Source organism: Sciurus vulgaris (assembly GCF_902686455.1).
Source record: "Sciurus vulgaris genome assembly, chromosome: 9".
Taxonomy (NCBI): Eukaryota; Metazoa; Chordata; class Mammalia; order Rodentia; family Sciuridae; genus Sciurus; species Sciurus vulgaris.
The window spans coordinates 25,155,793-25,178,388 of NC_136469.1; the positions used below are offsets into that span (position 1 = coordinate 25,155,793).

General features: G+C 37.0%; 1 protein-coding gene across 1 annotated transcript in view; it reads right to left on the reverse strand.

The window, feature by feature from the left end:
- Positions 1-21,449, reverse strand: part of TTC29 (tetratricopeptide repeat domain 29) — a 205,896-nt gene extending 184,447 nt beyond the window's left edge. Inside the window, exons 1-3 of the mRNA XM_079154284.1 lie at positions 21,311-21,449; positions 15,592-15,689; positions 13,728-13,811 (exon numbers count right to left, since the gene is read on the reverse strand). Of these exons, the coding sequence (XP_079010410.1) occupies positions 13,728-13,811; positions 15,592-15,683 (176 nt within the window). The 5' untranslated portion in view covers positions 15,684-15,689; positions 21,311-21,449. The remainder of the gene's footprint in view (positions 1-13,727; positions 13,812-15,591; positions 15,690-21,310) is intronic.
- Between the last annotated feature and the right edge of the window lie 1,147 nt (positions 21,450-22,596).

Consider the following 22,596-nt stretch of genomic DNA (forward strand, 5'->3'; position numbering starts at 1 on the left):
GCATATGATTATCTTATTTAAACTTTACAATGTTTTTTAATGAGATAGGCACTCTCATTATTGTCTCCATTTTAAAGATGAAGAGCCTCTGGTACAACACATTTAATTAATAAGTGAATGTCACACGTCCTGTGAGAGATGGAGCTGGGGTATGGGTTCAGGTAGTCCACTTCTGGAGCCCATGTGATTAGCCATTATTATCTTTATACTACCTTCAGGAAATACAGAATATTTCAATTGACGTAGAGGAGATTGAAACATTATTAGAAAATATCGTGCAAAACTTTATCACAACAATATAAAAATCTATAAATACAGGCACATCTTAAAAAACATTACCAAAATTGACTGGAAAAGACTTTTAGAAGACTAATTGCTATAGAAGACTTAGTCCTTTCTCCCAGAAATCTTTCCAACCAAAGAGCTAAACCGTTTTCGCATGATAAGTTCAAAGTTCATTTATGATTAAGAAACATATACGGCATAATGAATCCCACAATTATGTAAAATTATACGCCCAAAAAAGCAACATAGCAACTCAAAACAAATTCCTTACGTTGATATTGTGTATTTACTAAAACCTGTGGGGAAAAGCCTTTATGTTTTGCAATATATTTGAGTCATTTCTACTAGAGTAGAGATGTGAAGAAATGCTGCTGTCACTGATATAATTTAATGTTTTTGAAAATGATGGTTCTTGATAAGGTGGGACTCAATATTTTAATGCTATCAATTCTCCTAGAATAACATAAATTACATGTACTCCCCATAAAAATTCAATGATATTTTACTGACTCTTGACAAGAAAATTCTAATACTCACACAAAATAGTAATGTACAAGAATAACTGATCACTTGGAACAAAGAAGGGCACTGTCTGCAAGACAGAAATGTATTTCAACTACATGAATGAAATAGTTGTAATGCCAACACAAGAAAAGGCAAATAAATTACAGTATATGCATGTTCATGTATGTGTATGGTATAAGTATATACACATGAGAATTTGTCATTAAATATAAATGGTATTTCAGGTCAGGGGAAGGATTTGGAGACAATTGGTTTATTTGCAAATCTTGCTATCTTTATTTCTTATATTAATATTTTCATGATACATATAACATATATAGCATATGTTATATTGCCTTTCTACATTAAATAGTACATTTAAATATCAGTTTCCTGATCACTTCTTATCCATAACATATATGAAAGGTTTATATTAACATCATCACTAAGATCTTTTAGATGCTTATTCCTATCATTTGCTATAGCAACTTTGCCAACATTTAATTTGGACTTCTGAGTTAGGTACTATTTTCCAGATTGTATAGCCTTCTTTTTCTTTATACCCCCATCCCAACTTCAGTTTAACCATTTAGGGAGTGGAGACAAGAAAGGCTGCAGAAGCAGAGTCTATCAGAAGAGTCAGTCTATGTTGCCCTCAGTTTTGATTGACAGTTTATCTGGTATACGATCCTAGGGTAAAAATAATCATCCTGCAGATTTTGAAGACATCTTCCCTTTTTCTTTCAGTGCCACACCTAGTGTTAGTGTGTACAACTGTGATGATAGCTCGATCTTTATTTCTTGAGAACAACTTATTCCCCCACCCATAAAACTTCTAGTATCTTTTCTTTTTATAATGTTCTGAAATTTCATAAGGATGTATCTAGGTTGGGTATTTTTAATTTATATTGTTCTTTCCTTTGTGGTTACTTTAGGAGCCCATTTCAGTCTAAATATATTCAAGTTTGTTTTCCAGTTGAAGCATAAAAAAAAATTGAAGTTGGTATATGTGTCCTCTCTCTTTCCCTGATTAGTCTAACTAAAGGTTGATCAATTTTTTGATCTTTCCAAAGAACCAACTATAAATCTCATTAATTTTCTCTATCATTTGGTAATTTCTCATGAAGGTGCATACTTCCAATGACCTAAATTAGGTCATTTGGTCATTTCCATATTATTTAGGTCATTGGAGGTATGCACCTTCAGGAACATACCTCCAATAACCTAAATTCTTTCCACTAGGTCCTGCCTCTTAAAGGTTTTATTATTCCCAATAGTACTACAGGCTGGTGAACAAGCCTTCATTTTACTATTCCTTTCTCTCTTTTAACTTAAAATTTAATTTGATTTATTTTTATAACTTTGTAAAAGACAGGCTAGAGTACTGATCTTAATATAAGAATTTTATATTCTACTTTTAAATATACTTGTATACTCTACATTTTATATTCTACTTTTTAATAAAAGCATTTTAATGTTACAAGTTTCCTGTTATGCACTACTTTAACTTCACCTTACAAAGTTTGGTATGCCATGCTTTCTTTTTCATTCAGTTCAAATATTTTCTAAATTGTCCTGTGATTTCTTTGATTTGTGGATTATTTAGAAATAAATACATTATACAATTTCTCAAGCTGGTGGGGGGAGAGCATATTGCTATTAATTCTAATTTAATTTCATTGCTGTAAGAAAACATGATTTTTAGGATGTAAAAATTATGTATATAATTTTTATGTATATAAATTTATGTATATAAATTATGTATATAATTTTTTCCTTTAAGTATATTAACATTTTTTTTGGCTCAGAATGTCTTTGCTTTGACAAATGTGCCATGCATACTTGAAAATAATGTGTGTTTTGTTGTTTGGTGTAATAGTCTGTAAAAGTTAATTATTTAAGGTGATTGATGGTGTCATTCAAAGCTTCCATAGTCTTATTGATTTTTCTATCAATTGTAGGGATTATGGTGTTGAAATTTCCAACTAAAATTGTGGGTTTGACGGTTTCTCCTCTTTTTTCTATCAGTTTTTGTCTTCTATCTTTTGAAAGTTCTGACATTAGAAGCACAAATATTTAGGATTGTGTCCTCTAGATGAGTCAACTTCTGTTATCATGAAATATCTCTTTTTATGATGGGTAATATTCTTACTGCTTTCTGAAAGGAATATTTTTGAAACTCTTGAGAGCTCTAATTTTTCTTCTTTCCATTCTTTTCATGGTAAGAATTTACCATCCTTGGAAATTTTGTGTGGTCATTTCAATTACAGAAAATAAACAGGCTTAGTCATCCATCTTGATCTTGAAGAGGAGAATCATTAGGCCAAACTAACTTTAAAGACACAAACTCCCTTTGCTCAACAATGTATTCCTTTGACTATTTTCATTGTAGGATAAGAATTGTTTCAGATAAGCTTAACTAAGGGATTTCATGAAAATCTGAATCATGATTGTAGAACAGCTGGGTCCTTGTAGAGGTGAACCTGTAGGGAGGTTCTGGATTCAGCGTAGTCCTGAAAATTCAAGAGGGCTCTGGAAGTCTGATCTTTAGTGTATGTCATCCATTTTCTTTATAGTTTATTCATTCCTTCCTCTCTGTTAACCATTTTTCTATCTCATTACTTTTGCTACTTTGTTAGTCAGCATGTTGTCTCTGTGACAAATTACCTGAGAAGATCAACTTTAGGAAAGAAAGGTTTATTGTGACTCCTAGTTTCAGTCCATGGTCACTTGGCATTGTTGAGTCTATGGTGAAGTAGTACATCATGGCAGAAGCACTGCTCACCTCATGGCCAGAAAATGAGTGGGGAGCGGGAGGGAGAAAGGGAGGGAGGGAGAGGTGGGCGGGGAGAGACACTAGGGTTCCAACATTCCCATCAAGAGCATTCCTCCAATGACCCACATTTCTCCCACTAGGCCCATCTCTTAAAGATTCCACCACCTCCCAATAGCACCACAAGCAGGTGAACAGCCTTCAACACGGGGCCTTTATGGGCCATTTAAGATCCAAACCATAAGAGCTTCTTTATAACAATAGATTATCTATTTCAAATTACTTAGGCTTTCTATGCCTTGGTCTCTAGGACTAATAACAAGGGTGACTCTTTATTGGGTTGCTGGAAGGATCACTTAAAACAGAGACCAGCACATAGTAATCACTTAATATATTTTGTTACTATCTTACTGGAAATAAAACTTAGCCAGGAGATGTAACAGTTATGACGAACTGTGTAAATAACCAGTTTATTGTTCATTAGGGGTGCAAAGTGCTATTATAGTGCTCCATTTTAAAAATAAGTTCCTGTTATAACTTTCCTTTGGTATTTAGTATCAGAAAAAAAGCTTTTCTCTCTTGAACAACTGATACATGCCCTTTCATCAGTAACCAGAATCCTGCTGCCCACCACATCTCTCATTTTTTCAGTCTGCTCAGAACTTCAGAATCCCTCACAAGAATGAGGGCATCTCTGGCAGCAGGGCATGTTTACATATTTTAATTGCTTTTTATTTTCTAGTTATAACCTAGCATGTGTGGAATACAAAGTGTTAACTGTAAGTTTCTTCAGTCTCTTCTATAAAGAAAGTCGAGGGAATAGAAGTGCAATTTTATGCAAATCAGAAGAGTCTTAAAGATGAATAAAATACAATCCCTGCTTTCTGAGATTCCCAGTTTAGAACAGAGTCCATTCCTTCTGGCAACTCACAGAAAGAAAGACGTTTATATTGTAATTCAGTACATGTATACACACACGCACACACACACACATATGTATATGTATATATTACGTAAATACATGAAATGAAAGTTTAAAGGCTACTACACAAAATATTCCAGCTTCTATAAATATTAACTCAGTGAATCTCATAAGCGTTCTATGGTGAGGCCCTGCTGTCATTTTCTCAATTTTTTCTATGAGACTAGCCCTACTAACTTCAACCCTGATTTTTCCCGATGAGGAAGCTGAGGTACAGGAAGGTTAAGTAACTTACTCAAAGTCAGGCAGTTGTTGGTGAGGCTAAAGCTGAGGTTTTAATCCAGGGAGGCCGTTTTTAAAACCCGTGCTCTCTTCCATTAACGTGCAGCTTCCCAACAATTTGCCATGCTCTGTGCAATGCACTCTTTTGTATTCTGTTTCACTACACTATCTTTTCATTTTAAAAATGTTGGCCATGATTTCCAAATGAATGGTTCACACCCCCTACTTACTAGTGGGTCATTATAGTTTGTTAAACATTCATACAGGGGGACATGAAACACACGCATATGATTGTCAGTGGCTACTGAGAGAGTTATAACAAGAGCTTTGAACTCTACCCCGTGAGCAAAGAAGGACCAAAGGAGGCTCACAGAGCAAGAAACAACAAGTTGAGGCTGGAAGATAAATACAAGCTTCCTGAGTGCACCAGAAGAGGGAGCATCCAGGCAGAGCACATACACAAGGTCATGAAGGGATAAAGGGTCATGAACACTCACTCGTTCACTGAGCTCCCAACACCTGTGAGCTCAGCACCATGTGCACCAAGGATGCATATATGAGCCACAGCCCAACCTTCTTGAATCTTGTGGTCTACTCGAGGAGACAAAGACACTAGCTGTGACAAGGCAGTGCCCTCAGTGCTGTAACAGGACAAGGGCTGGGTACTTGTTATTGTTTGGATGTAAGGTATCCCCCAAGAGCTCATGTATAAGACAATGCAAGAAGGTCTAGAGGGTTATGAGAGCCTTAACTCAATTGGTGGATTAATCCAATTGAGGGATTAACTGAGTGGTAACAAAAGGCAGGCAGGATGTGGCTGGAGGAGGTGGGTCATTGGGGGTATGTCTTTGGGGTATATACTTGTATCTGGCAAGTGGAGTCTCTCTGCTTTCTGATCCTCATATGAGCTGCTCCCTTCTGCCACACTCTTCCGCCATGATGTTCTGTCTCACTCTGAACCCCGAGAAATGGAGCCAGCTGTCTATGGACTGAGGTCTCAGAAACTGTGAATCCTCAAATAAAATTTTCCTCCTCCAAAATTGTTCTTGTCAGGTCTTAGTCACAGCAGCAGAAAAGCTGACTGAAACAATGCTACAAGATAGTGGTAACACTATCTGACACAGTCAAGTCGTGTAAGAATGAGGAGGAGTTAGCCATGCTAGAGTAAGAGGAGAGAGCATTGTAAGGTCAGAGAATGGCAATATAGTGAGCATGAGAGGAGAGAGGGAGCACAGCATGATGAAGCCCTGGCCTGAGTCACTGCAGGGGCAGAAAGGCATCACAGCTCCAGGATGGGCTCTAGAGCAGACTGCCTGCTCTCGAATCAGCTCTTGTACTTATTATCTGCATGGCCTCGGGCAAGTTACTTAACATCTATGTTTTCAACTGTAAAGGGAACTAAGGAAGATTTTTTTCTAGGATTGAATAAATTACACATGTGACACTTTTAAAACAATATCTATTGGAAATATATTAAGTGCTCCAAAGCATTAACTATGATTATTGTGTTTGCAAAGTACACAGTTCAAAGTGGGAATGAAAGAATTTTAACTAGGTATAGGCTGAAGTGTGGCTGGCCTTAGTTAGAAATGTATTTATTGGGTGTCTACTGTGTGCTGGATACTGTTGGAAGAATTGGAGACTCAGCCAGGAACATACATTCCTGCAATTGCTCAGATAGCGTCAGTAGTCATCTTTGATTTCCCCTGCACTGATCTCCTCATTCATTCCATTGTAAGTTTTGATCTTCCCATCCCCTAACTTGGACCACTTATCATTTCCTCTCCATCTGCCCTGCTCAAGCCACCACCAACTCTCATCTGGGTCAGCGCCCTGGCAGTTGCCCTCAGAGCAGAGTATCCTGGAGTGATATTTTCAAAATGAAGTCATGCCATTTCTCAGTGTCAAATGATCCAGTGATTCCCAGTTACCTAGAACAAAATTTAGGCTCCTCAGACATTATTTTGACCATGTAACTTCTGAACTCTCAGGAATAGAGTGGAGGGAATGGAAGAAAAAACTTCAAAGAGCACAAAAGAAATTTGGAAAGATTCTTTTCATTCATCACATAAAAGATTTGGAAGATACTAATGGTAATTAATTAATTAATTAATACTCACCTGAATATGTAATCAATCAATTTTAATTAATTTAAGGATTGAGGGGATCAACATTGGTGAATTTACAAACAAAATCTTTAAATATAAAAACTAAGAATGAAATAAAAAATAAAAATATTATTAAAACTTCTAAAATGTATTACTCATTTTCCTGACATACGAAACAGAATAAGGTGAGTGAAACAATACTTAGTTAAATACTTTGTTGTAATTAACAAACATTAACAATTACTTAAGTAGAACACATTGAAAAGGGTGCCCACAGGACCCAGTCATTTCTGTCCTTCCAAGTATGTCCCCAGAGAGTTTGGCCTTATCACAGTGATCAGTTGTTTTGTCTTTCTCATGTCAACTGTTTTTTCAGTCTTTTAGCTTTCCTCCCCACAGATTTAATTCACCTAAAGTAGAAAAAATGGGAGGTATCCATGGGGGAAAAAAAGCCAAACTAAGTAAGTAAAAAATCCCAATTTTGCATACCTTTCTAAGTCAACCGACTTGGCCTAAGGATGGCTTCATATCCCCTGACAATAAACATGCAGGCCATTTTTCTAGAGTTTTTCTCACCATGTCAAGTGGGCACACACATATGGATGTTGGTTAATAGAACCCTGATAACTGAATTAGTGGAATACCCCTGACAGTCTTATCAGAAAGGGACAATCAAGTTTTGCCTAGGGGGTGTGGATCATGAAAAAGAAGAGGATATAGTCTTCCATATCTGGGTTTTTTGACTATATTTTGTTTCACTTAACATGCTTACACTTTATCTTGAAGAAAAATGTTTAAAATATATGGAAAGATTTTCATATAGTGATGTACAGAAAATTTAGTTTAAGAACTAAAGCACAGGGTTTGCAGATCTACATACATGCATGCATACAAACACACATGTAATATATGCAAATATTTATAAACACATGCACTATATATGTACTTACCTATGCAAGTCTCTGTGTGTGTGTGTGTGTGTGTGTGTGTGCCTGCAAGTGTGCATCTTGATAAGTTGTCTTTCCAGATCAAAGAAAGTGTAGAATGTTTGAAATGATCCCAGTAAAAGATGTTTTTAAAATTTCTAAATAATCTAATTAAAAACTAATAAAGAAAAATGTCTCTTACAAATTTTTATTCTCTTTGTTATTTCCTACAGAGAGGTTTTGAAAGTTTTTATTTCCAAAGAGAACAAAGATGGGATAGCCTTCTAATCTAGAAGTGGGCATCGCCTAATTGTGCTGAACAGACCTTGCTCTGGTAATTTCTGTGGAAACCCTGAGAAAGCAAAAAGAGCATCTGTGGGCCCATAGCCTGGTGTTGATCTAACAAATGAGATGGTGACAGTGGTTATTGTCACCTCTCTAATTTCCAACACAGAAAAGAGCACAGGGTATGGGCGCAGGCCAGGAGATGAATTTTTATATAGTTTCAGTAATATCGACATTTTAAGGATTATTTTTCAACCATAATGCAGAACCAAAAAGGGTCTGAATAGTTCGGGGTCTTTGCTGTTTTAATAGACCTGGAAGATGATATGGAAGACAAAGCTTGACATGATGAAATCATCATGTCACCATTTACCTGGAAACTGGCTTCTTCAGAAAGTTGAATTTTGCAGACCTCCTTAGAGAATGTATTGCTTAACAAAACAGCAAATTGTTTTGAAAAGAAAACAAAATGATTTCGCAAGTGTTCAAAAGTAGACAAAAATGAATGAAGCAGTGGAAAAGCACACCTAAAGGAGTCTAAATTCCTTCAATGTTGTTATCAAATGTTACACGATGACTAAACATCTTCAGCTTGTCACATCAAGACCAGGTCTTGCCTGGTCACTGTGCAAGACCTAGATTTGCATGGAAGAAGCCATATGGGTAGTTTGCAAAAGCACCTTTGGAAGACAATCCTGAAAATCAAGATGAAAGCCTAACTGTAATTTAAAGTTTATTTCCTATAAGTCAGTAAGAATTATACAATTCAAAATAAGTCAGGAGGGGGAAAAAAGGCTTTATGAGACATGAAATTAAAGGGTTTTTTTTTTTTTTTTTTTTCTTTTTTTTTTAGCCCACACTTGGTGAGTATGGCAACTGATAGTCCCAATTGCCACTGGGCTGACTCCTGAAGTGACATTCAGCAGATATCAACTGGGGATGCTGAAAGTAAGACATTCTGGAAGAAAGCAATATCTTAGAGACATGCACAAATTGGAATACAATTTATTCTTCCACATAACAGAACTGGATAGCTAAAGCAGAAAATAATACCAAGCAGATTAATATTCTCTGTCCCTAGATGATTTTTGTTTATTTGTATCCTCATATACATAGCTAACGTGGTAAAAAGTGCCCCCAGAAATTTGTCTGAATCTATAAATGGCACTTTTATTACTTAGCCACTCAGAGAAATTATGATATGATAATAAGTGATATTTTAAGTCCTTTTAAAAAACAATCATACTTTCTGATATTATCATACAGAATTAAAAGCCTGAAGTATACCAATGCTTTTGACATGACTGTCTTGAGTAGTTAAAGATCAGTTAGACAATATCACTGAATCATTTGAAGACTAAGCTGATAAAGTCAATCATGAGTATCAAATGTAGAATGCAAATATAATGCATTTGATCTTTAAGAAATAAACTTACAAGGCACAGCAATAACCTAGTCACCTAAGAAATAACAAAGCATTCTGAAATTCCTTCTACAAACATGGCTGACACAGAAACCCAAGCCTTCTGCCTTTTCACTGTTCTAAGCCCATTGATTGAATTTCACTAACTGGATGTGATCAGTGACAACTACTTTACCTTGTCCAGTTCTATTGCTCATTTAGATTTTATTACAAGGTAAGAGAAGGGCTTCCTGGGGAGGTCCCATTCAAAGTGACACCCACTGACTAGGAGTGTCAGCAGTGAATCCCCACTGGGAGAAGAGAACGACAGGGAGAAGAGGAGATAAGGTTAGAGGGCACAAAGTCCAGACCAACTTCTGGGTTGGGGGTCTTCAAGCAGAGAAATGTTGTGATCAAGTGTTTCAAAAGATCACTCTGGCAGCTGGATTTTGGTGAAATCAGCATGGTTGGGGAAGAGCAGTTAGGAGACACCCTAGTGATCTTGGCAAGACATGATGGTAACGTACAACAAAGGTAAGTAGGTCAATGCAGGATGTATTTTTGGTATCTGATGGGGCATCATGGGGGGTTCAACTGGGGCACAATAAAGGCAATATAAAACTCCAGGCAGCCTTGGTGCTACTTGCTGAATTAGGGAAGGACTGTGGAAAGATTATTACAGGAGGGAGAGAAGGAAGGGAGAGGCAAGAGTCTGCATTGGAGTTCTACTAAACCTGGAATGTCTATTTTATATCCAAGTAGACACATCAAGGGAGCTGTTAAATATAAATATTTGGAGTGTGATGGAGAAGTCAGTGCTGGATTTATAAACATGGTTGTTGTCAGATTATTTCTAATATTTGAAGCTCTAAGACTGAATCCAGGTTGCAAGTATAAGATGAATGAGAGGGTCTAGGACCCAGCCCTCAGGTTCCTCACCACTGAGAATTTGAAAGCAGAAATCCAGTCAGCAAAGGAGATGGAAGCAGTCCAGTTTGGAGGAACACTATAGGACAAGGGTTCCTGGAAGCCACCAGTTCAGAATGTTCAAGGGCATGGTGTTGCACTCTGTCAAATGCTGAGAAGATATCAAATATGATGAGGACAGAAACATGATCATTAGATGTGGCAACAATGAAAGCCACTGATGACCCCTCATGGAGAGATTTCAGTGAGTACTGGGATCAGAAATCTATTCAGACTAGATGAGGCAAGAATGGAATGCAAAAATAGAAAGGCACTGTTTCTGCTTCTTCTGAAGGGTAGGAAGCAATAGTGTAGAAGTTGGAGGTGAGTGAGAAGCCACAGGAAGTGATAGAGCAGATAATGAACGCCACTGGGGTTTGATGGAGTGGAATAAAAGAAATTGAAGATGAAGAAAGAAAATGTTTAACTAAAGGAGAAAGTCTTGGAGCAGGTGAGAGGGCTTGGATCTAAAGAAGTGGAAAGCTGGGTGCAGTGGCAGCCTCAGCAGCCTAGGTAGGCCCTAAGCAACTCAACAAGACCCTGTCTCTAAATAAAATACAAAAAAGGGCTGGGGGTGTGGTTCAGTGATTAAGCACCCCTGGGTTCCACGCTTGGTACCAAAACAAAAACAAACAAACGAACAAACAAAAACCCCAAAACCAAGTGGAAAGATCATTCTTAGAAACTGTCCACCCATCACAAGAGGAGGAAAGTCACCATGAGTGAGTCTATGTAAGTGGATATATTTGGGTAGATGATGACAGGCTATTTGGGGACTAGACAGCATATTATGGGATACCAAATCTAGTGCACATCAATTGTATTAATGAGTATACATCGATTTATTTGTTACCATCTTAAAGAAGCATAAGGGAATACAGAGAAAGGGATTTCAGGACATACATCAGGTTGATTCTGCCTGATTGAAAATGACATGCTGAATTTCTACCCCATCACATCCTTCTATACTGTAGATCTATGACCAACCAATTAGATCCTTTTATCATGTTACTCAGACAGAAAGCCAAACTCAAAATCTGCCTTGATAATTGTCATACTAGCTTCTTAGTCCTCTCTGATTTCTTTGGGCCTCTGGGTTGCATCTCATGTGTGACCGGTACATATTCATTCCTTATTTCTCTACTGCTCACAGGTCTTACACTCTCAAATAGACATTAAGGCTTCAGGATGGGGTCACACAACTGACGATATCATCGTCTCTCCCACTGTGAAAAACCTAGTATTTGATATAAAGTAAGTACTTAATAAATGCTTGTTGAACAATTTATCTTTTTAGAGTTGAATGGCTAATAAAAAGTTTTATGCAGCAATCCCTTGGCTAATAGAATATGCATAATCTTCATAGCACCTGCTGGGCATTACTGGGAGATGCTGAAATCACTCGTCAATTTTCTCCTTTATATGCTATTCAATTAGTCTGTCTGGGGTGAGATCTAGAATGTATATCAATCAAAAGCATTACAGTGAGGTATGCACAAGCTATCTTCATGCTAATGGTTTGCATCCACTGTTTTACAGAAGGCTTCAGTCTAAAAATGTACTCAAGTGTGGGAAACTTTAAGGAGAACATGATAATAAAGACTGAGAATCATCCAATGCCACTGTTTTTCTGTAGTATAATGATAAATTTGAAATCAATTTGGTAATACCCTTAGTGGAAAAATAATATTATTAATATCAATAGTATTAAGAAAACATTCCTTACCATAGTGTATTTTGTATAATCTTAGTTAAATGTTTTTCTTCAGTCTACACTGAAAACTTACTTGCAAATGAGCTTTTAGTCTGTTGAATTTTTGGAAGCACAAATTTAATTCCTAATTTTATGCTTCATTCTTAAGTTAACTGGAGCTATTTGGATGTTATTATATTTAAATCAGAATCCAAATAGTATTTATATACTTTTTCTTAAAATTAGTAATTAGGAAGGACAGTCAAATGAATTTGACATTATTACCCTATGTGCATTTGTGAATACATGACAAGTGTGTTTCTACATCATGTACAATCAGAAGAATAACTTACACTCTATTTATGTATTTTTGTGTAAAACTGCATTCTACTGACATGTATAACTAGTTAGAACAAATTAAAATATTAAAAAGAAAAAGGGAAAAATTAGTAACTATACCATCATACAATATTGGCCTTTAATTTTATCTAAAAGGTGACCATGGAAAGTTAATGAGTTAATCATCAGAAAAATATTTAACCAGAGATTCCAGATAGTACACATGGCAGTCTACAGAGTTCTGCAGAAATGAGTGACAACAGTTACTGTAAAATTTGGTCATTTTAAAAGTAGCTATTGACAGCGAGTTCCATTGTTTTTTCATGTTCTATGCAAATTGACAGAGATAATATCAAACAAAATGAAATGTATCAAGAGATTCAGAATTTTGGAATATATGAAACCTATATCAAAAATATTAGAATACCACAGCATTAGGCAAAATACTAGTAGTATATTAAGAGTATTTTCAAAACATTAGCTGCCTAAAATATTATAGTATTGCATAAAAATTGAAGTTTGATGAATTTCATAAGATCCATGTACGTTTATAAGATTTCCATTTTTCAATACTTTAACTGATTATAAGAAAGTCTTTAAGCCTCTACAGAAGCAATGCTAAGACTGTTTAGTTGTTATTTTAGATTTCTATTAAATTTCCACTAACCTATATGGATTTTTATATTGCTTTGTTTTATCCCATATTTTAGATTCTAACTAGTGATAAAATGGTAAAGTTTACATGATTCATTTAATCATGAATAAATCCAGACAATTTAGCATTATTTTTCACTTAAAGGATGAGCTATGATCCATTGATTCATTCTGTGGGTTCTTATGGGGGAAAGAAAATACACTAATAAAAGTTTTTTTTTTTTCATTATCAGCAACAGAGATAAATATAAATAAAAGATAAATGTAAATCTTTCTCTGATAGCTCTTTTTTTTCCTGTATCGAGACAGAATACCTTAAAATGAAGATTAATAAGCAATTATTGGCCCAGACTTAACTGAATATTGTAAATGTGGTAAATATAAGAATATTGAGAGCCATAAAATTGAAGACTTTGATATGTGTAAGATCAATAGACATGACTTATCACTATTTAATATAATCTTTAATTTTTAAATAGTATGTTCCAATAAAATAGTGTATGGCACAGGAAAACCGAAATTTCAATAAAGAACCAAGACAAAAGAAACAAACTTTGTATTAAAGTGCCTTTAAGAGGTTATACTTACGCAGCAACCTCCTCTTTTGACAATCCTTTGAAATTCACCTCCACGTAATGATCTATGTCTTCTTTTTCTTTGATCAATTGAGAACTGAGTGAAATGGAAAGAAATAATAAAGTACTGCCTTATGAAGTTGGAAAGCTACCAAACACATAAAATGCCACCAGGAGAAAAGAAATATTCAGGGTACAATGGTATTGATTATAAATGTTATGCAATAGCTACGGAGTTAGGTTGTTAATGGATGGTTTAGAAATTTTATTTTCCTGAATGGAACAGGGATGAATATTAAGCCCTGTGTTTTATAATCAAATAAAACTCCAACATGTGGCAATAATATACGTTATTCTTAAGTAAGTGGAGACTTCTCCTCGATGTAAGGTTTTCCATCTCACTCACACTGTTCCACAGAATAACTTCCCAATGCAAAGGTTACGTTGTGTTTGGCATAATGCCTATTTGACAATGTGTAAAATGTATTTGTTCCAAATATTATTATTTTTTGCCCTGAAATGCTATTCAAATTTTTTTAAATTTTACTTAAAACTCAAGTTATTATTAGAGGTTCAAGATGCAAATGATTTTAAGAAGAATTTACTGAGAAATATAATCACAGTGTGTTCGTTTTTCACACTCCCTTGCACCTTTTAAAATAAACGTGCTATTAACTCTCATAACTATGATGATATGAAACCAAACATTTCCAAATATTTGTGTCTTATTCAAAAGCTATTAAAGAACGTTTCTAAAAACTGCCCTAAGTGGATGATAGAAGGTCTTTCTTCAATAAAAAGATCTCAAGAAGAAGTTTTCTTTTAAACCCATCTGATCTTAGGGATATGAGATTGGGTTATGTTTTTGCTCACCTCAAAAGTAAAATGTAATCTCAGTCATTAAAGAAGACAGGAGAAACAAGCTTTTACAGATTTTGTAAATATTTCACAGGATTCAAAAGTAAAACAAAATGCGCACATGCACATATACACCAAATTATGCATAAATTGAAAGATTTCTCAGTAACAGAAAAATTTGATTTGCTATTTAAAAAAAATCTTTTATTTTTGCTTAGCTGTGTATTTGTTCTGATCCAGGGGCTTTGGTCTTTCCCCAAAATACTAAAAATGAGATAGGAGAACAAAGAGGTCTCATAATATTTGATCATTATGCCTTGCAGAAATTGAGAAGTATGCAGTAAGGAAAATAGTCAAACTTACATATGAAAATTATTTATATTGATAAATAATATGTGTATTACTGAAAGTCAATAAAATTACAAATGGCAATTTCAAAGTAGCACAATCTCACTTAATATTCATAAATATGATAAAATGCATCAAGTTTTCTGTTCTGCATTTTCTCATTCACAACTCTAATAGCTCAGCAGCCATTCAAACCAGCAGTTTGACGACAATTTTCAGGTCTCAGCATCGTTTTGGGACCTAAGGCATGCCTGTCAATCTATCCTAGTAGGAAGATTGCATCTTCACCTTTTCCAAACCAGAAGTCAGCTTTGAGACCTCACAGATAAAAAGCTATAACCCTTTAAATCTTAAAGCTCCTGCTTTCCCTTCTCTTCACACAATTAAAAAAAAAAAAAAAAAGGAAACATCTCAAAACTCTATAGGAACCATGACATAACTGCAATGAGAAATGAGATGATTAAATGAACACAAGCTTGAAAAATAAATACATCCTTAGTGATTTGAATGAGGTTCATCCATCCTTTTGAAACAACAAATTTAAGTATCTGAATATAATATATACAATTCTCTTTTTCTTAAGCAATCTTATTTTCTTAGAGGTACTACTGTCATCTCTTACTGCAGAATTTTATTCTATAAGAAAAGAAATGAAAACCAGGGACACATACCTTGGAATTGGTCCTGAGGAGCATGGCAGCTTCTGCCTGGCTAAGTCCATAAGCTTTGGACGTGTCATGGGTAGTGGGGGCAGAGTAGTCATTTTGGACTATAAAAAACAAGCAAAAGTGGTATTTTAAATAAATCTTCAGAGAATCCTTTAAAACATTATTAGTAATCTCCAGTCTGTCATGAATGCCTCTATAAGTACAGCTATTGTTCTGTTTCTCAGGAATCGTACTCAGGGAGTGGATTCTGCAGGTTGCTCTTCCCATTATCCTTCTACTGTCTGATTTTTAAAATGTAGCAAATTTATTCCTTGGCTACATCTTCATCACCAAGTGGATAACAAGAAAATCCTATAAATGCACTAAGATTCAGATTAGCAGTACCTTTGGTAACGGTTTTGTTATGGGACATGGTTGCAATTAAAGTATGAAGGTTTTTAGGATATCTATGGATTTCAAATGTTTATGTTTTGCCCCTCTTTCACAATCAATAACTGAAAATAGCTCATATTTTGCTGTTTTCTAAAACCCTTATCACTTACAAATAAAGGCTTTCCCTTATGAGTGATAGATGCTAAAAGTGATTCTTAACAAGGAGACAGCTGCCCAGATGGCATGCAGCTATAATGTGTAGTAAAGCACATCACTTCAAAATGTATTGGTTTTTAAAAAAAAGTTGCTTAAAACAATATTATCTCTCACTTTACATACATCAAGAATTTGGACAGGGCCTCATAGAGATAGCTTTTCTCTGCTCCATGATTATTAAGTCCTCTGTTGGGAAGACTTGGAAGCTGAGGTAACCCAATGTTGGGGACAGGAATCATCTGCAAGCATCTTCTTTCATAAATCTGTTGGTTTTAGCTGGAATCTCATCTGGGGCTGTCTGCCGGAATGTGTACTTGCTCATATAGCTTGGGCTTCCTCACAGCATGGCAACCTCAGACTTTCTTCTGGGGCAACTCAAGGCTCCAGGCAAGTATCCCAATAAAATGCCAGGTGGAAGCTGTATCATAGGATCTGACCTTTGAAGGCCTATAGCAGCACTTCCGCTGTGATAACAGATCTGCCCAGATTCAAGGCAAGGGTACACAGCACCACCTACTGATGGAAGGGTATCAAAGCCACACTGCAAAAAGAGAATGAAGAATGGAAGATACTGTGACTGCCTTCTTTGGAAAATGTGATGTGCCAGGTCTATTGAATCAAATACTTAAACGTTACTCCAAAGGAAGAAATGTGGGCACAATGTCTGCTGGAATTAGAATAGAAATATTATCACATGTTGCAAAAGTACTCACACTTCTTTTTAACTAGAGAGGGAACCAAAAAGCCGAAGCCTCCTATACCACTCCTTGTCCCCTGCACAGTGTCACCTGCTTTGACCTCTATTCTTAGCATCACCAAGCAACTGGAAGGCTTCTTTTAGGTTTATCTTCAGCATTTTATACCTGTGTGACCTACAGTAAGTTCTAGTCAACCTAGCCTTGAGTATCTTCAACTAGCCCTCATTACCTTCAACAGGTGTTTACCGAGCATTGTCCTAGATGCTGGAGATACTGCAGTGAAAAAAAGGCAAAAATCTCCAATGTCATGGAATTTCCATCATAGGGGTGGATGTGGAGAAAAATAGTACACGAATAAGCAAAATATGTAGAATTTTGGATGGTAACATTCTCCAGAGAAAAATATAGCAGGGAACTATAAACTATTGAAATGCTCACCGAAAGTGGAGGGATAAATAAACTAGAAGGAGATGAGGTCGAAGAAGTTAGGGAGAATTTTGGTGGTGTCATGATGGGGTAGAATCTTGAGAGTTACTGTTTCTGATTGAGGTAAAAATCATATTTGTTTCAAAAAAAATTCTACTGGTAGATTTAGAGCTCAGAAGTGTCAAGATCTTTTGGTCACTTGGAATAGATTACTGTTTTTCACTAAGACTTGAAGGAAAAAATCTTTTGAAATTCAATGTAGAAATGGGCAGTCTTGTGTTTCTGAAAAAGAGTATTACTTTGATCTCAAAATAATTTTTCACATAACTAAAAAGATAATTCTAATGCAGATCAATGTTATGTTATAGTTCTAATATTGGTTTATTAAGGCATGCTCTGCTTCATAAATCATAATGTTTATTTCTATACAGCTATAGATTTAAAGGACACAATCCAATCAGTAAACATTAGTCCTTTTCTCCAGAACAAATATCAGAAATGCTTTACATTATATAGCATACACCATACTATAATGTCTTAATTCCTTTTAGTTTAAAATCTTTTTCCTGACCAAATATTATATGAACTAGTAACTCATTACTTGGGTGACTAGAATTTACTAAGTGGCAATATTTTGCAGAACATGTGTCAAGAATTTCTGACCGATATAGGGTTAAACAGCATGGACAGGTCTGAAAGCACATCAAAGTCTCCTAAATCCATTTCCCATGGTTTACTCCAGAGAAGCTCTGAAAACCATAGTCCAGAGTCCTCCAATGTGACAGAGTAACTTTGAGCCAACTCAGTTCTTAAATCTCCCCTACCCAGCCCTAGTAGATTTCAAATGGGAGAAAAGGTGACAAGAGCTGTGTTTTCTTGAGTCAAAGCACTCCGCCCTCTGCCAGTTGAAACTGTTCTGAGGTTCCCACTTTGCCTTCTCAGGCCTGATGCAAAGGGCATTGGGGGCAGGTGATCTCTGCTCAATCGCAGGGTCATTCGAAGAATTCACCAAGAAACTTCCCCGATACCAAGAAGACCCAGCAACTTGCAGACAGAGGAACCAGACCCCAGGGGTTCTGATCCAACCAAAGATTCCCATAAAGGTGCATATAATCCCCTGCAAAAGTTGGCCTACCAGTATGTTATATAAAATCTATCCTCTTTGATGTTTACTTGGGTTAGACAATTTTTTACTAGAAAATACAAGCATCTAATGAAATCAAATGCAAATGATGTACACGGAGAGCAACATGTCTTCTTTGTCACACAGATCAACGGCAATTTTTTTTTTTTTCAAATTCCGAGTCAACGTTTTCAACCATTAAAGTTTCAGCTGCCAGTTCCTTCATTTTGCTCTCCTCTGATCTGAGAACATGAGCAGCAGGAGCACCTTTACTCTTAAATTTAGTTTAATGTAAGTATTGCAAGCCCTGCTGGCAAGCCTCAAGGCACAAACTCTGAATGGGGGGCGGTCAGAGCAGAATTATAAAGTGGGAAAAAAGTTATTAACTGCATGCTGGAAAAATATCCCTCAGCCAATCTATGTTGGAAAGATTAAGCTCAGAGTTGGGGTGGAAATTGAGCAGACTCTCTCCTTGCTCTAAACCCCACCTCCTACCTTGCCAACCAACATCAGTTGGGCAAGGATATTTTGTTCTTCATAATTCATACATAAGCACATAAGTGTACTTTATTTAACCTAATAATGATGTGTAATCTGAATTTCACGATGCACATGTTTGAAATATCCCACATATTTAATGGGCTCCTATAGCAAATTATTTTCTTCTCAAAGTAATCACGATCTCTTTTGTTTAGTTTTGTTTATGCTGAATTTTCTTAAGATAGAAGTGGCTATATTCTAGCAAGTAGAAGCAGCCAAAGAGAAAACAAGGAGGAAAAAATGAAAGTATGTTTAGGAGCCTGTCACTTCAGGCTTTAATTATATTTGTAGAGTGGAGAAAGCCTATTGCTCTTTGTTAATATGAGCGACATGGTTTTCCTAGTGTTGACCAGCGTTCCCCAGTTCCTAGGTGAGCTCTAACCTAGTCTCAGCAGTGAAGAAGGGGTCTAGTGCTGCATGGTCACTGAATTGGGCCAAAGCAGAAATGGAACACATCGCTCTAGGCTAGCAGGGTTCTCCCAGCTCATCATAGTAGAGGAAAACACACCAGAGGAGGGTGCTAAGATGGGGAATCGCTCAGATTCAGGTGAGTAAGGGAAAAGCAGAATACGAGGTATCTCTCTGGCTGGTATCAAAATGAGCTTAGCCCCAGGAACCCAGGCTGAAGCAGTCTGTTAGGAGGACCCAGAGGCTGCCCCCCCAGTGCCAGCAAGTGGGTTGTGCTACATGTGGCACCATGGGGCTGAGACAAAGATCAAAAGGCCGCCGGAAGCCATTCCACTGTTGGTATTCAGAAGAGATTTGGTGCATTCTTTGATCTGCTGGTTGGTTCTTGTATCAGCGGTTACAGTCTCTAAGTTTGGCCCCCACATGCAAAGACAAATGAGAATGGAGAAATACAGGATGAAAGGTTTGAGAGTTCTGGGTCAGACTGAATGTGTCCCATGGTGTGAGTTTAAATTTCTGGCCCCCAAGTAAAATTCTTCAAAGAGTAACCCTCCTGCCCACTATCCCCAGAGATGCCCTCATCAGAAAACATTAAGGGCGGGGGGACTACTACTCTGTAGACAGAGGCTACTTAGGGAGAGACCATCTGAGGTTGACCAGTGTCCCCATAGTTCAGTCACTTTGGGATAAAAGCTGAGATGAGAGAAATAAGGCCCATAAACCACAGCAAGTAAATATATGATATATTTATATATATATATAATCATTTTATATAGATATCAGGATTATATATAACAATGTATATATCAAGAGAGTTCAAAATAAATGTGATTTTGCTACCATGGACAAAAATCATCCAGAAGAATCAAAACTTTTCATACTATCACCATAAGCTCTTTCTATGAAACTTTAAAGAAAACTACAGAAGAAATATCACAAATTATGCTCCTTGAAAGAGCAAAAAATAATTCACACATATGAATTTAAGAAGTCATTAAATAATGTTTATCCCTTGTATCATATTTTTTGGATGCTTATAGCACTCTGGGATGGATAATTACATAGGTTGTTAAGTAAACAGAAATCACACATTTGCTGCCGGCTGACACTTATTGATGGTTAGATCAAAACATAGAGTAGGAGAAGTGTTTGAAGGCAGGCCACGTTTCACCTAACTTACATTTGCAAATTACTGCTGAAGGTCTTTCCAGGCTTACAGATTTCAGCCTGAAAAATCAGGAAGCAAAATATAATAGCAAAGGAGAGAGTGAATGTTGAAAATTCAGTTAACAGAAAAACTCCTCTGTCTACCCTAAGCATGCAATAAGGTTCATTCATACAAAGAACATTACGTATTTGTACCTAGTATTTGTATACGTACCTACTATGTATTTAGATGAACTGCTGTTAAATAAAAAAACACGCAACGTGTAGACCCTATGAAACTTATTGATGGAATGCCAAAACATCTGAAGTATGTTGATGTATTGATATAGTCCAACAGAAATGTGATATTAGGGACAACCACTTGTTTGTTCTCTTAAGTTTGAGAGGGAGTTTTCTTCACCAAAACAGAAAATAGCTTAATCCCCCTTTTTTCCTCCTAGTTCTATGAAAGGTTTAAGAAAACTACAGAAAGAAATATCACAAATTATGCTCCTTGAAAGAACAAAAAGAATTCACACATATCAACTTTTTCCTACACCTGTTTATTTTTTCATAGCCCTGAGAGGGTCAGGTGCAAGAAGAGCGCCTTTTTCTAGTCCTTTCTACTGTTTTTTGAACGAACTGGTTAGGGCCTCGACTTAAGAAGCCTAGGTCTCACTGATGGAGAAAGGTCTCAGGGTCCGGCGGGGAACGGACTTCCTGGAAAGAACAGACCACCTGTACTAGGAGCCGAGAAAGCCCTGTCCCCAGTCTCACCCCCGGCGTCACGAACCTCGGTGAACTGGCCCTAGCGAGCAACTCTGGTTTTCTGTTCCGCAGAAGTGAGTCCCCACCGGTGGCAGGTGCTGGGTGCCGACGCCGCCCCCTCCTCCCGCGGAGTTTCTGAGACCCGGCAGCTCTGGGCGGAGAGGGGACGCCTAGAGCGTCTCCAGGGAAACAGAGGGGCGAGGCGGGGCAGTCAGGGGCGGAGTTAGGCTAAACCGGGGTTGCGGATTGGGCCGCTCCTAGGCTCCGCGGTAAGGGAGGCGGTGCCTGGGGAGGGGGGGAGAGGGTGGAGCCTACCGACGGCTGGGCGGGGCGGTCGGCCCTAGACAGCCCTTCAAGCGGGACTACTTTTCAGAAGTTCTCACCACCCAAGAGCCCAGAGTTTGCCTGAGTCATTTCCGTCAAGGTACTGCGTTCTCAGTCTTTTGCAGCGTTTCCCCTTTGTCCACAGATTGATGAGAAAACTCTCAGATTGACATTCATGACCCTCATAATCTGATGTCACTTTATCCATCCAGATTAATCATTCATTGTTCCCTTCCTCACCTCTGCTGTTGCAGAACCCACCCTTCCCCATCCTGACTCCGATAACCCGTTTTGAATTGGGGTCAGTTAAAAAATTCAAAGTCTCTTTCAGAGAATCTCCCTGCATTCTGCCGCATTATTATTATTATTATTATTATTATTATTATTACTATTGCCTGAAATTTAGGATTTTATTTTTTCCCTAAATAAACTGCTCATCTTGGTCCATCATTCCATCCCTTCTCTCATGTACATGTAAATAAATGAATCGTCATGCTCATTCTCTCATATATCTAGGGGCCAAGAGAGGGGGGCTTGTTGCACATTAATAAATATAAATGTACTGCAAAGTGAGACTTTTATTCATTGCCTACTGTCACACACTGAGCACCCGAGTCATTCTATTAACTGTAAATTGATTCTATTTGTAGTACAAGCATAACAGCTATAACCACACTTTCGTTCCAACATCTAATTTGCTGTAACAAATCACTGCATTATTTCCACGAAGCTAGCTTACATTATGTATTCAATTGATCACTGTGATTACCTGTAACTGGGCTCCACCTCATCCCCCAAATCGGAAGGCCTGTTCTATGCCATGAATTCATTACCTAGTTTTCAGCACCACTTAAACACAAGTCCATTGTGGACTGTGTGAATTCTGTCCCAGTCTTCGCTGTTAGAAGTTTGCGAATTCCATGCACCTTCCTTCTTACATGAGGCTGTTTGGTGACTTTCTAGGAGGTTCCCTCCTACCTCTTTGGA